This window comes from Aquarana catesbeiana, linkage group LG09, assembly GCF_042186555.1.
Source record: "Aquarana catesbeiana isolate 2022-GZ linkage group LG09, ASM4218655v1, whole genome shotgun sequence".
Classification (NCBI taxonomy): Eukaryota; Metazoa; Chordata; class Amphibia; order Anura; family Ranidae; genus Aquarana; species Aquarana catesbeiana.
In genome coordinates, this window is record NC_133332.1 from 313,625,757 (window position 1) to 313,640,025 (window position 14,269).

Consider the following 14,269-nt stretch of genomic DNA (forward strand, 5'->3'; position numbering starts at 1 on the left):
CAATGACAGTCGTTCTGCCAATAACTCCGCAGGCACCACTGCAGTAAGGAAGATCAGTAGAAAACATCCAAGAGTTATTCTGAGGGCTCAAATCTATTCGAAGAATTTCAATATCCGAGACAATGCGAGCGCATATTTTCTTTCTCTCGGATTGATAGTGATGGAGGAACGTGTTGTTGTTGGAACTTTTCCTGAAGAAACAGACCCAGAAAAAAGGGCCCCTTTATTTTTTTCGTACAGATGTATATAATCAGTGGAGGAGTGATTGCTTGAGTGTGAAAACGAAATTCTTTTATCCTTTTTTTTTTTATATTTGAAGCCAAATAACAGGAACTTGGCCAGCCTTTCCCACCCTTTTCAACACAGAGGAACCCTTCAAATACCTTTCCGGTCTCAGAGACCCCCTGCTAAAAAATATTATGTCTACAACTCATGATACGTATGCGACCGGTTTTGCCGTCGAAATAAACTCCGAAGGTTTCTCCGACAGAACTCTGACGGAATTCCATTCAAGCGGTCTTGCCTACACACGGTCAACCCAAAGTCCGACCGTCCAGAACACGGTGATGTACAACACTTACGACGGGACTAGAAAAAGGAAGTTCAATAGCCAGTAGCCAATAGCTTCCGTCTCGTACTTGCTTCAGAGCATGCGTCTTTTTTGGTCCGTCGGACCACCATACAGACGGTCGGTTTTCCCAATAGGAATTGGGTCCGTCGGAAATATTTAGAACATGTTCCATTTCTAGGTCCATCAGATTTTTTGAAAAAAAAAAGTCAGATGAGGTCTACACATGATCGGTATATACGATGACTTTTTCTGTCAGACATTCCGCTAGTGTGTACGTGGCTTTAATGTGATGATCAGTGAGAAGAATGTTCCTTACATTGGTGATCAGTGGGAAGAATGAACCTTACATTGGTGATCAGTGAGAAGAATGTTCCTTACATTGGTGATCAGTGGGAAGAATGTTCCTTACATTGGTGATCAGTGAGAAGAATGTTCCTTACATTGGTGATCAGTGGGAAGAATGCTCCTTACATTGGTGATCAGTGAGAAGAATGCTCCTTACATTGGTGATCAGTGGGAAGAATCTTCATTACATTGGTGATCAGTGAGAAGAATGTTCCTTACATTGGTGATCAGTGAGAAGAATGTTCCTTACATTGGTGATCAGTGAGAAGAATGTCCCTTACATTGGTGATCAGTGGGAAGAATCTTCATTACATTCAGTGAGAAGAATGTCCCTTACATTGGTGATCAGTGGGAAGAATGTTCCTCCTATTGGTCTTTGAGAAGCATGTCCCTTACATTGGTGGTCAGTGGGAAAAATGCTTCTTCCATTGGTGATCAATATGAAGAATGTTCCTTACATTGGTTGTCAATCGGAAGAATGTTCCTTACATTGGTGGTCAGTGGGAAGAATGGTCCTTACATTGGTGGTCAGTGGGAAGAATGCTCCTTACATTGGTGGTCAGTGGGAAGAATGCTCCTTACATTGGTGATCAGTGAGAAGAATGTTCCTTACATTGGTGGTCAGTAGGAAGAATGTTCCTTACATTGGTGGTCAGTGGGAAGAATGTTCCTTATATTGGTGATCATTGGGAAGAATGCCCCTACATTGGTGGTCAGTGGGAAGTTGGGGCTACGACTCCAATGCGTTTCGCTCCCCCCCCCCCAGATCTTAGTCACGGGGAACAAAAAAAACTGTTCCTAGTTATCTAACTTACAGTGTCCTTTCAAATAAAAGAAATTTAATAACAGGGTGTTAGTACTGGGTGGGTATAATGCAATTATATCTTCGAAGGTGTTCAATTTTTTTCATGCTTGTCATGTTCAATGAATTTCCCGATCGTATAGATTGTAAAGATTATTTAATGTAGATGCCTCCAAGTCTTTCTTTTTCCCAGGCGCAGGCCTGGAAGCTAACGCTAAAAGTGAAAGTTTTAAGAAATGCTAGAAAGTTAGTGCTATTTTAAGGAAATCACCAGATTTGTTTTGCCTTTGCAGATGAACCCAGCAGGTGCTATCACCACGATGGCGATGGAGTCTGTGAAGAATTCGAGAGGATGACCAGCATTAAAGACTGCGGGGTCTACACTCCGAATGGCTTTGTGGACCAGTGGGCTTCAAATGTTACAGTTTCACATCATGATGAAGATTGCCCAGGGTGGGTAGTCAAGGGCCAGCCTGCAGCCTCCCAGGTAGGAATATATAGGATGCTTTGATACTTGTTTCATTGACCTAAGAACATAATCCTGCATTTGCATGGTACTTTGTATTTCTAGGATGCTCTCACCATTTGATTAAAATATTTGATTGCCCTCGCGGGACTATAAAGAATTTTTTTTTCCCCCACTAGAGCAAATTGGACCATACTTTGTAGGGATTGTTTGTTTTGCCTTCCTCTGGATCAACCTCCAGGGTTCTGTATGTGGATTGGATTTCTATTGGTTGAACTAGATGGTGTCTGTTTTGAACCCATAGAACTATGTAACTCAACTCTGGGTACCACCTATCTTTAAGCTCTTCATTATGTTGTTTAAAAAAATAGGGGAAGACATTGTTGACCTGGGTGAACTGGGTTCTTCTTTTTTTTTGTGCCCCTGTGCTCGCCCTTTGTGGGATTTTTTAGCGCCCACACTCCAGTACAGATTACAGTCATGAAAAAGTAGTCCTTACTGTGCTCCAGAAAACGTGTAGACAAAATCTCCATTCCACTATTACATTGCATATTTGGTATCCAATGGATTCAATGAGTCATAGGTCTATATCAGTAAATGCATTTATATGAGGACTCTAATGGGTGCTAGAGGGACGGGGGGTGTCACTCCTACTCCTAGCGTTGGTGGTCAGGCACTATAGCTGGCTCTGTGTTCTTCTTCAATTCCCATAAATCAAGCGGGCTTATTCGTACTCGGTTGCCCCCAGATCTTTTATACTAAGCCAGTGGTCTCCAAAACTGCGGCTCTTGGGCTGGATGTGGCCCTCTGCTTGCCTCTATCCAGCCCTAGGGGCACAATTCCATTCACAACTGACAATAATGTTAGGGCATCATTCCTCCCCTTGACACCAGTGGTGGGGCACTATACCTCCCACAGACACCAATGATGAGGTGCTGTTTCTACCCCCAAGAAAACCAATGGTGGGGCATTTTCTATTCCCACTGGTCATAGTCTGACCCCTTTAAAGTCTGAAAGACAGTGTTTAGAAATTTTGGAGACCCTTGCACTAAGCTATTGTGCCTGGCTACCACGCCGTGGCAGGTGCGAGCTAAGCACAGCAAACAGGTACTTGTGGTTGGCAGACAGGCAGGGTGGTCTAGGTAGTCCAGGTTCAGGTCAGCCAATGTTCGGAGAGTAGTCAGGGTCAGATCCGTGGCCAAAAGGCAGGCTGACTTCAGAGAGTAGTCCAATCTGAGGTCAATAACAAGGAAATCCAAATTAGCTGGCAGAACGGGGAACCATTAAAGGTCAAGGCACCATAACAAGGCAGGCAAACAGCCCCCTCCCTGCTGCCCCAAAGCACCCCTCCATGTTGAGGGGTACGTGGCCTGGTATGGTTTGCTCATCCCCCCTCCTTTCCTGACCTTCCAGACTGTATGTTCAGATATAGATCTGGTATGGATTTTGGAGGGAATAATACACCCTTTTTTTTCTCATTTTGACATTGGGGTTCCCCTCAAAATCCATACCAGACATGAAGTATGGATTGGGAAGGACCCCACGCCATTTTTTTTAACTTAATTTTCCATTGCCCATTCCATTTTCCATAGCTGATGACTCATTGTTTGTGAAGGAGGTCTGAGGTCAATAACAAGGAAATCCAAATCAGCTGGTGGGGATCAGGTGAAGGTAAAGGTCAAGGCACTGTAACAAGGCAGGTAAACAGCCCCCTCCCTGCCCCAAAGCACCCCTCCATGTTGAGGGTACGTGGCCTGGTATTAGGGGGGAGGGGGTGGTGCGCTCATCCCCCCTCTGTTCGTGACCTTCCAGACTGCATGCTCGGATATAGGTCTGGTATGGATTTTGGAGGGAATAATACACCCTTTTTTTTCTCATTTTGGCATTGGGGTTCCCCTCAAAATCCATACCAGACATGAAGTATGGATTGGGAAGGACCCCACGCCATTTTTTTTACTTAATTTTCCATTGCCCATTCCATTTCCATTTTCCATAGCTGATGACTCATTGTTTGTGAAGGAGGTCTGAGGTCAATAACAAGGAAATCCAAATCAGCTGGTGGGGATCAGGTGAAGGTAAAGGTCAAGGCACTGTAACAAGGCAGGTAAACAGCCCCCTCCCTGCCCAAAGCACCCCTCCATGTTGAGGGTACGTGGCCTGGTATTAGGGGGGAGGGGGTGGTGCGCTCTTCCCCCCTCTGTTCGTGACCTTCCAGACTGCATGCTCGAATATAGGTCCGGTATGGCTTTTGGAGGGGATAATACACCCTTTTTTTCTCATTTTGGCATTGGGGTTACCCCTCAAAATCCATACCAGACATGAAGTATGGATTGGGAGGCACCCCACGCTATTTTTTTTCTTATTTTTCCATTGCCCATTCCATTTCCATTTTCTATAGCTGATGACTTATTGGTTGTGAAGGAGGTCTGTGGTCAATAAAAAGGAAATCTGAATCAGCTGGTGGGGATCAGGTAAAGGTAAAGGTCAAGGCACTGTAACAAGGCAGGCAAACAGCCCCCTCCCTGCCCCAAAACACTCCTCCACACTCCTCCTCCTCATGTTGAGGGTATGTGGCCTGGTATGGTTGGGGGGGGTGCGCTCGCTCATCCCTCCCTCCTTTTCTGACCTGCCAGACTGCATGCTCGGATATAGGTTCGGTATGGATTTTGAAGGGGACACCACACCCTTTTTTCCCCTTATTTCGGCATTTGAGATCCCTTCAAAATCCATACCAGACCTGAAGAGCCTAGTATGGATTGGGAGGGACTCCACATTTTTTTTTGTTTTATTTTTTCTTAATTTTCCATTGCCTATCCATTTCCATTTTCCATAGCTGATGACTCATTGGTTGTGAAGGATGCCAGCGGCTGCCCGCTCCTTAACAACCATGTTGTTTACTGGTTGTTAAGGACGACCCTGCGGCTGTCCGGCCCTTATCAACCAGTACACATTCCATAAATACCGCATGCCTTGATCACTACTTAATTACCGCATGCATTTCATTATTTATTTCCTTCTGTGAATTGAGTTTAAACCCATAAATAATGTCGATTCCTCATTCCTGGTGGTTCTTTTCTTACATTCTGATAAAAAAAAATGTTCTTGTCTTTGATTTTCGGGCAAAAGTCCATCTCCTGGATTCAGTTTTCATATCATAGGACATATTTAGGAAGCTTAAAAGAAAAAAAAAAGACATTTTCATTTCATTGGACTTTGAAAAAAATTCTGCTTCCCTTTAATCTTTTTTTTTTTTTGGGTTGGTTTATCGTGGATTGAAGTTTAGCCATCAAAGTGATCATTTAGTGAAGTCTGGCAAGGCGGAAATATTTTTACCTTCACTAGCAGAATCTAAATTGAAAAAACAGAGGAAGAGGAACTTGTAGAGGGTTTCCTAAGTCATCCGAAAAATGTGCTTGCCGATGAGGACAGGAAGAGAGGATGCAAGCTAAGAGCATGGCAGGGTTAGATGACTCAGTTGAGGACTTGAAGGCCAAACCACAGGAGACTGGTGGCCAAGAGCCAGGGGAACGTGGTGGCCATGCCATGTGGGAGAGGCAGAAATGGAGGGAAATGGTGTAGCAGAGGCCATGGAAAGGGGGAGGTTAGCTGCAGTCCTAGTAGTATGGAATAGTTTGCTTTTTATCAAGATGTTGACCTTGTGGAGAACATTATCTCGGCAGGGCTTTTGAGTAGGGATGAACCGAATGATGTTGTCAAAATTGATTTTACTGCTAACTTTTGCCGTATCAAAAACCCCACATTTCATTAACTGAGCTGCTTGGATGAAGACTGTTAGAAAAAAAAATCTACTTTTTAAAATTAGTTTTTTTAGTTTCTGATTTTATTTTTGGAGAGCAATTTATTTAGAGTACTTTCATTTTTCCAAAGTGTTCTTTGTATTTTTTTTTTTTTATCTTTTGATTTGATATTTGATCATAATTTGTGTATTGACGCTTTATATTTTATATATTTATTTATTATAGTCTGTTTTGCTTTCCATTAAAGCAGTGGTTCCAAACTGCAGCCTGGGGGGGCAGATGTGGCCCTTTGCTTGCCTTTATTTGGCCCTTGAGGCAATGTTCCTCCCACTGATTTGAGGCACTATTCCTCCCACTGACACCAATGATGGGGCATTATTCCTCCCACTGATACCAATGATGGGGCACTATTCCTTTCACTGATACCAAAGGAAAGAAATCCAACGTGTTTCGGCCTACAGGCCTTCGTCGTGGCTCAAGGCCTGATGGACGAAACGCGTTGGCTTTCTTTTTGACTGTTGTTCACATGCAATAATGAAACAATTTTTTAGCCGACTTCCATGGCACCAGCCTTTCTTTTTTTTTGCATGGACTATATGGAGGTTTACAGAGACTTCACAGGCTGAGTGCTGTGATCTTGAGGCTCACCAGGCATTGCACAGGAGGTAGTAGCTCGGATGCACCTGTTCCAGCTCCAGCAACAGGCTGTGATTGACAACCTCAGCTGTGCATGTTTGCATGAGAATGCACATTTATTTGCACTTTATAATTGTATAATGTATTTGTATAGCACATTTGTACTATATTATTATATTTGAACAACAGTCAAAAAGGAATCCAACGTGTTTCGGCCTTCAGGCCTTAGTCGTGGCTCAAGGCCTGATGGACGAAACACGGATTTCTTTTTGACTGTTGTTCACATGCAATAAAAAAACAATGTTTTAGCCGACTTCCATGGCACCAGCCTTTCTCCTTTTTTTGTGTGCTGGAGCTCCTTTCCCCCCATCCCCCTGGGTCTCTTGGAATCGGCATACGTGTCACAAGTGACTCATTAAGATAGCAGAGGAAGCAGACCGCAGACAGAAATCGCAGTTGAAGTGTTTTGGATTGAGGCTACTACACACTATAGAAGGAAGTGCTTTGTTCATTTTTCAATTCAGAGGTTTACAACCATTTTTAAAGATCCAGGCATTCCAATAAAACATTTGCATCTTTATTGACTCGTCAGCTAATGAAAGGTTTCCCTTATACTGCAATTACCAATGGCTTTCACAGTACAACGCTCTACCAACCACTGATATTCTGCCGAGAAATTGAGACCTTCTATTCAAAGTTTCCCTTTCGGTCCTCATTCACAAATCCCCACCGACAATTAACTAAGGAATCTCGAGTGTTTTGTAATCTGCAGGTTAGTTGTTGAGTTTGTTGTGTTGTAGCAACAACCCTTTAATGAAGTGAGAATGAAAAGGAAAATCTTGCTGTCTTATGGATGAGCCACCATCCATTCATAAATAGGGGCGAAGCTTTTCTGTATTCTGGGCCGTAGTACAGTGACAAGAAAAAAAAAAAAAGGGAAAACTAGGATATGCAGGCTTGTAAAATTCCTTAATAAGCCTCACTTGGGACACATATTAAAGGGCAGATTCTGACAGAAACAAAGTAGTGAAAAGTCTAATAGCAGGAAATTGTGCTAGTCACGAACGTTGCCAAAGGATGTTTGAGTCTTGCCTTGTTCTTTGAAAATGTTAAAACAATCCAATGTAGTTCTCATATTTAAGGTTAGCTGAATTAACAAAATGGTAATATTTTTCTTTTGTAAATCACAGAAAGAGTAATGGTAATGGGGACGACCTCCATATATTCACATTAAAAAGACTCTCCAGACTAGGTCTCATGGTACTCTTGAATGCCCCTCACGTTGGTTTTCAGTGGAAAGAATGCCCCTTACATTGGTGGTTATTGAAAAGAAGGTCCTCCACATTGATGGTCAGTGGAAAGAATTCTCCTTACAATGGTGATCAGTGGGAATAACACCCCTTACATTGGTGATCAGTGGGAAGAATGTCCCTTACATTGGTGGTCAATGAGAAGAAGACCCCTTAAATTGGTGGTCAGTGGGAAGAATGTCCCTTACATTGGTGATCAGTGGGAAGAATGTTCCTTACATTGGTGATCAGTGGGAAGAATGTTCCTTACATTGGTGGTCAATGAGAAGAAGACCCCTTAAATTGGTGGTCAGTGGGAAGAATGTCCCTTACATTGGTGATCAGTGGGAAGAATGTTCCTTACATTGGTGATCAGTGGGAAGAATGTTCCTTACATTGGTGGTCAGAGGAAAGAATGTCCCTTACATTGGTGATCAGTGGGAAGAATGTTCCTTACATTGGTGATCAGTGGGAAGAATGTTCCTTACATTGGTGATCAGTGAGAAGAATGTTCTTTACATTGGTGATCAGTGAGAAGAATGTTCCTTACATTGGTGATCAGTGAGAAGAATGTTCCTTACATTGGTGATCAGTGGGAAGAACGCCCTTACTTTTGTGGTCAGTGAGAAGAATGTTCCTTACATTAGTGGTGAGTGGGAAGAATTTCCCTTACATTGGTGGTCAGAAGGAAGAATGCCTCTTACATTGGCGGTCAGAGGGAAGAATACCCCCTATATTGGTGGTAAGTGGGAAGGATACCCCTTAAATTGGTGGTCCATGGGAAGAAGGCTTCTTACATTGGTGATCAGTAAGAAAAAAGCCCCTTACATTGGTGATCAGTGGGAAGAATGTTCCTTACATTGGTGATCAGTGAGAAGAATGTTCCTTACATTGGTGATCAGTGAGAAGAATGTTCCTTACATTGGTGATCAGTGAGAAGAATGTTCCTTACATTGGTGATCAGTGAGAAGAATGCTCCTTACATTGGTGATCAGTGAGAAGAATGTCCCTTACATTGGTGATCAGTGAGAAGAATGTTCCTTACATTGGTGATCAGAGGGAAGAATGTTCCTTACATTGGTGATCAGAGGGAAGAATGTTCCTTACATTGGTGATCAGTGGGAAGACTGCCCATTGCATTGGCGATCAGTGAGAAGAAAGTCCCTGTCAGAATGCCACCCTTACAGATAGCTTGAAAAATAATTGGTGCAACACTGCTGGCTTTGCTGAGCGATGTTAGCCTGGAACCATGCAAACATCATGAAATGGGAGGTTAATCAGCCAGAGCTCAATGAGCCCCTAGCAGCCTGTGGGGGAACCCTAGGGTTCTGTAGAACCCTGTTTGAGAATCACTGCTGTAGGCTATGCTCCAGCTTTAAAGTGCTGCCTGCCAGTAATGGGACAATATCCACTTTCACCTAAAGTAAAAAGGCCAATGTGCACCCTCCCCAGCCCCCCCCCCCCCCCCCCGCAGAGATGGATTGTGCTTTGAACATCTTCACATGCAGTGGCCAACGCAACACAACGCAATGCCTTCGTTCAATGGCCCTACATTCATGGTCCAAGCTTTTGTCAGCCTTTAACCCCAAAGTGAAAATGTTATTCTATCATTTGTCTCTTTTCTAAGTGTTCTAAACTGATGTTAGCGGGGGCCAAACATTGAACTAATGCAAATTATAAAAGTTTCCAACCACCGATCCCACCATCAAATACCAGAGACTGAAACGGTCAGAGGTTTGATTTAAGGACTAGAGAAGATTCAAAGTATTGAAATAGTTTTGCTCTCTCTAGATTTTCCTTTAGATGACAGTAAAAAAAAACAAAAACCTAATGGTTTGATGGAAAGAGTTAGTCAAATTTCGTACCATTCATTTCTGCAAAATAGAAAAAGTGGAGTTAAATTGATGCAATTTATTTTCTATTTCAATAGACTTGGAAGACAAGCTTTAGAAACACAATGAAATTTGTTTCACGGTTATATAGAAAGAGAGGGGAGTCTTTTTGTAACATTGGAACTGTCATGCAATGAGTGTGCTCAGTCAGAAATGATGGGTGTGATTTGGTAATGGAGTATAGAATGTTCACTAAACTTAGTGAGCAAAGCAAACCCACGTTCTTCACTTTGAACACCCAATCCGATTAATGTGAAAACACCCTTTTTTTTTTTTTTTTTGTGGACAGTTAGGTATGAACTGCCAGAGAACACAATGTGGACAGTAGGGGGAGCTCTACTAAGTAAAATAGTGTGGACAGTGTGGGGGGAGGAGTGGGGGGTTGTTTACCAGTGAAAATAGTGTGGACAGTGTGGGGGGAGGAGTGGGGGGTTGTTTACCAGTGAAAATAGTGTGGACAGTGAGGGAAGAGCTGCTAGATAATATAGTAGAGGCAGAACCCTGGGGAGAGAACCAGAGAATATAGTATGGACAGTGTGGGAAGAGTTGCCAGAGTACAAGTACATAATGTTAACAGTGGGGGGGTGGGTGAAAATAGCAGAAAATAGCGTAGACAGTTGGGGATGGGGTGGGGGATGGGACAGAGAGCATAGTGTGAACAGTGAGAGGAGAGATGCTAGAGAACGTAGTGTGGACAATGGGGGGGGGGGGGGCAGAAATTATTAGACAGGTGGGGAGGGTGGAAAGTCAGAGAGTTTAGTGTGGACAGTGGGGATAAGTCTGTCAGAGAACATAGTGTGGACAATGGGAGGATAGCTGTCAGAGAACTTAGTGTGGACAATGGGAGGAGAGCTGTCAGAGAACATAGTGTGGACAATGGGAGGAGAGCTGTCAGAGAACATAGTGTGGACAATGGGAGGAGAGCTGTCAGAGAACATAGTGTGGACAATGGGAGGAGAGCTGTCAGAGAACATAGTGTGGACAATGGGAGGAGAGCTGTCAGAGAACATAGTGTGGACAATGGGAGGAGAGCTGTCAGAGAACATAGTGTGGACAATGGGAGGAGAGCTGTCAGAGAACATAGTGTGGACAATGGGAGGAGAGCTGTCAGAGAACATATTGTGGACAATGGGAGGAGAGCTGTCAGAGAACATAGTGTGGACAACGGGAGGAGAGCTGTCAGAGAACATAGTGTGGACAGTTGGGATAGAGCTGCCAGAGAACATAGTGTGGACAATGGGGGAGGGGAGCTGCCAGAGAACATAGTGTGGACAGTGGGGGGAGAGCTACCAGAAAACATAGTGTGGAGAGGGGGCAAGATCTACCATAGAACATAATGTGGACAGTGGAGGGGAGAGCTACCAGAAAATATAGTGTGGACAGTGGGGGGAGAGCAACCAGAGAACAATGTGTGGGGAGTGTGGGGGGTATAGTATAGAATATAGTGTGAACAGTGGTGGGGAAAGAGCTACCAGAGAATATAGTGATATAGTGTGGACATTGGGGGAGACCTACCATAGAACATAATGTGGACAGTGGGGGAAGAGCTACCATAGACCATAATGTGGTCAGTGGGGGGAGAGCTACCATAGACCATAATGTGGTCAGTGGGGGGAGAGCTACCATAGAACATAATGTGGACAGTGGGGGGAGAGGTACCTGAAAATATAGTGTGGACAGTGGGGGGGGGGGGGGGTAACCAGAGAACATACTGTGGAAAGTGGGGGGAGAGCAAGCAGAAAAGATAGTGTGGAGAGTGGGGGGAGACCAACCCGAGAACAAAGTGTGGGGACTGTGGGTGGGGGGTATAGTATAGAATATATTGTGTAAACAGTGGTGGGGAAAGAGCTACCAGAGGATATAGTGATAAAGCTAGAGCTGCCAGAGAACGTAGTGTGGACAGTGGGGGGAGGGGAGCTGCCAGAAATCATAGTAATAACAGTGGGGGAAGAGCTACCAGAGAATATAGTGTGGACAGTGGGGGAGAGCTGCTAGAGAACATAGTGTGGACAATGGAAGGGAGAGCTACCAGAGAACATAGTGTGGACAATGGGAGGGGGAGCTACCAGAGAATATAGTGTGGACAGTGGGGGAAGAGCAACCAGAGAAAATAGTGTGGACAGTAGGGGGAAAGCTACCTGAGAACATAATGTGGGCAGTGGGGGGAGAGAAATCAGAGAACATAGTGTGGACAGTGGGGAGATGTCTACCAGAGAACATAGTGTGGACAGTGGGGGGAGAGCTACCAGAGAATATAGTGTGGACAGTGGGGGGAGAGCTACCAGAGAATATAGTGTGGACAGTGGGGGGAGAGCTACCAGAGAACATAGTGTGGACAATGGGAGGAGAGCTGTCAGAGAACATAGTGTGGACAATGGGAGGAGAGCTGTCAGAGAACATAGTGTGGACAATGGGAGGAGAGCTGTCAGAGAACATAGTGTGGACAATGGGAGGAGAGCTGTCAGAGAACATAGTGTGGACAGCAGGGGAAGAGCTGCCAGAGAACATAGTGTGGGCAGGGGGGGGGGGGGGGGAAGCAATCAGAGAACATAGTATGGACAGTGGGGGGATGTCTACAAGAGAATATAGTGTGGACAGTGGGGGGAGAGCTACCAGAGAACATAGTGTGGACAATGGGGGGAGAGCTGCCAGAGAACATAGTGTGGACAATGGGGGGAGAGCTGCCAGAGAACATAGTGTGGATGGTGCGGGAAGAACTGAAAGAGAATAGAACATAGTGCTAGTGAATGTGGTGTGGCTCAGGAGGAGAGATTCAGAGGAACATATTGTGCACAATAGGGGTAGAACTGATTGATAATATAGGGCAGAGGGAGTCGGTGAGCGGAGCTTCCAAAACACATGGTGTGGTTGGCAGCACATATGGAATGGATAGTGGAGCATTGCCAGAGAACATAGTACAGACATGGAGAGGGAGCGCAGTCAGAAAAGACACTACAGACACTGTGGGGAAGACTCTGTTAGAAGCTAGGGCAGATACTACAGAAAGAGTTGGGGCATACAGAGTGGTTGGTGTTGTGGACACTTACAGTAAGTGAGAACAGTGTTTGAAGAGAATGTGAAGCAATGATCATACTGAGACAATGGTGAGTGCCGGCTCCCCAACAACCAGGAGTCCTGAGCAGGACACTGTCACATTGAGCAGTGGTAGTAAGCCACTGGAGGTTCGGCTCAGCTGAACACTCATTACTTAGTTCAGCTGCTTGCAAAACCCCCGAACAACAAAGAAGCCTGCAGTTCATCCCTAGAGAGCACAAGACTTTCGATACACTTTGAACACAGTGCAGAGGTCTCTCTCGTAGTATTTCCTCCTCTGGTCAAATGTTCTTAGGCTATAGTGTTAGGCTATTTTCTCTAATGGTCAAATGTTCTCTAACTCTTCTGGTCGAATTTCCTAAGGGAATGTTACATGCTCTCTGCGAAAGGCAACAAATAAACATTTTACACTTATTGAAAACATTAGGGGGATTATTGTACTAAGCCAAGTGGCTTCCAACAGCATTGATGTATTATGGGACATAATAAAAGTCAAAGCTGCCTTCACAAAATGTTAACATTCCAGATGTATCATGGATATTTCAGTTCCTCAATCGAGAAACAGTAATTATGTATTCCACTTATTTTCCAGGTTTGCCAAACCAAGGTGTCGAAATTAAGTAAAACCGTATCCCAGTATGCTTGGTATCCATGCAAGGCCAAGTCGGACGAAATTAATTTCTGGTTAAAGGTAAGTGACATTATTGAAGTATTTAACACACTCAAATACTGTAGATCTAAAACTACATTTTAAATTTAATTTTGGATTAAGTAGGGATTTGGGTAAAACCCCTGCCACTTTTTTGTGTTGCTATCTGTGGCCTATCGGGGAGATTACTTCTTAGATAGTTGTTACCGGAGCAAGTGCTACCATTGGAAGATCTCCCCTGTCCTTGGTTATCACCATATAGTAGTACTCTAGATCAGTGGTCTTCAAACCACGACCCGGTGGCCGAATGTGGCCCTATGCTTGCCTTTACCTGGCCCTCGGGGCACTATTCCTCCTACTGATACAAGGCACTGTTCTGCCCACTGACGCCAACAGTGGGGCATAATTCTTGCCACTGACAAAGATGGTAAGAGATAGCACGGCCGCCGCACACCCCACCCAGCCCGAGTGGTTAGCAGATGTAAAGCAGGTAAAAGCAGCCTCAGCTCAATTCATCCAGACCACAACTCCCACATATTTTATCCCGCCCTTGGGGCTTAATCATGGAGAACAACAACTCCAAAAATAGGGTACTATTCGTCCCACTGACACCAATGATGGGTCACTATTCCTCCACTGATACCAATGATAGGACACTATTCCTCCCACTGATACCAATGATAGGACACTATTCCTCCACTGATACCAATGATAGGACACTATTCCTCCCACTGATACTAATGGTGGGACACTATTCATCCCACTGATACCAATGATGGGACACTATTTATTCCACTGAAACCAATG

At 44.4% G+C, this 14,269-nt stretch overlaps 1 protein-coding gene across 1 annotated transcript in view; it reads left to right on the forward strand.

Moving 5' to 3' along the window:
• Positions 1-14,269, forward strand: part of PAPPA (pappalysin 1) — a 320,719-nt gene that overhangs the window by 221,238 nt on the left and 85,212 nt on the right. Inside the window, exons 10-11 of the mRNA XM_073600688.1 lie at positions 2,012-2,205; positions 13,406-13,504. Of these exons, the coding sequence (XP_073456789.1) occupies positions 2,012-2,205; positions 13,406-13,504 (293 nt within the window). The remainder of the gene's footprint in view (positions 1-2,011; positions 2,206-13,405; positions 13,505-14,269) is intronic.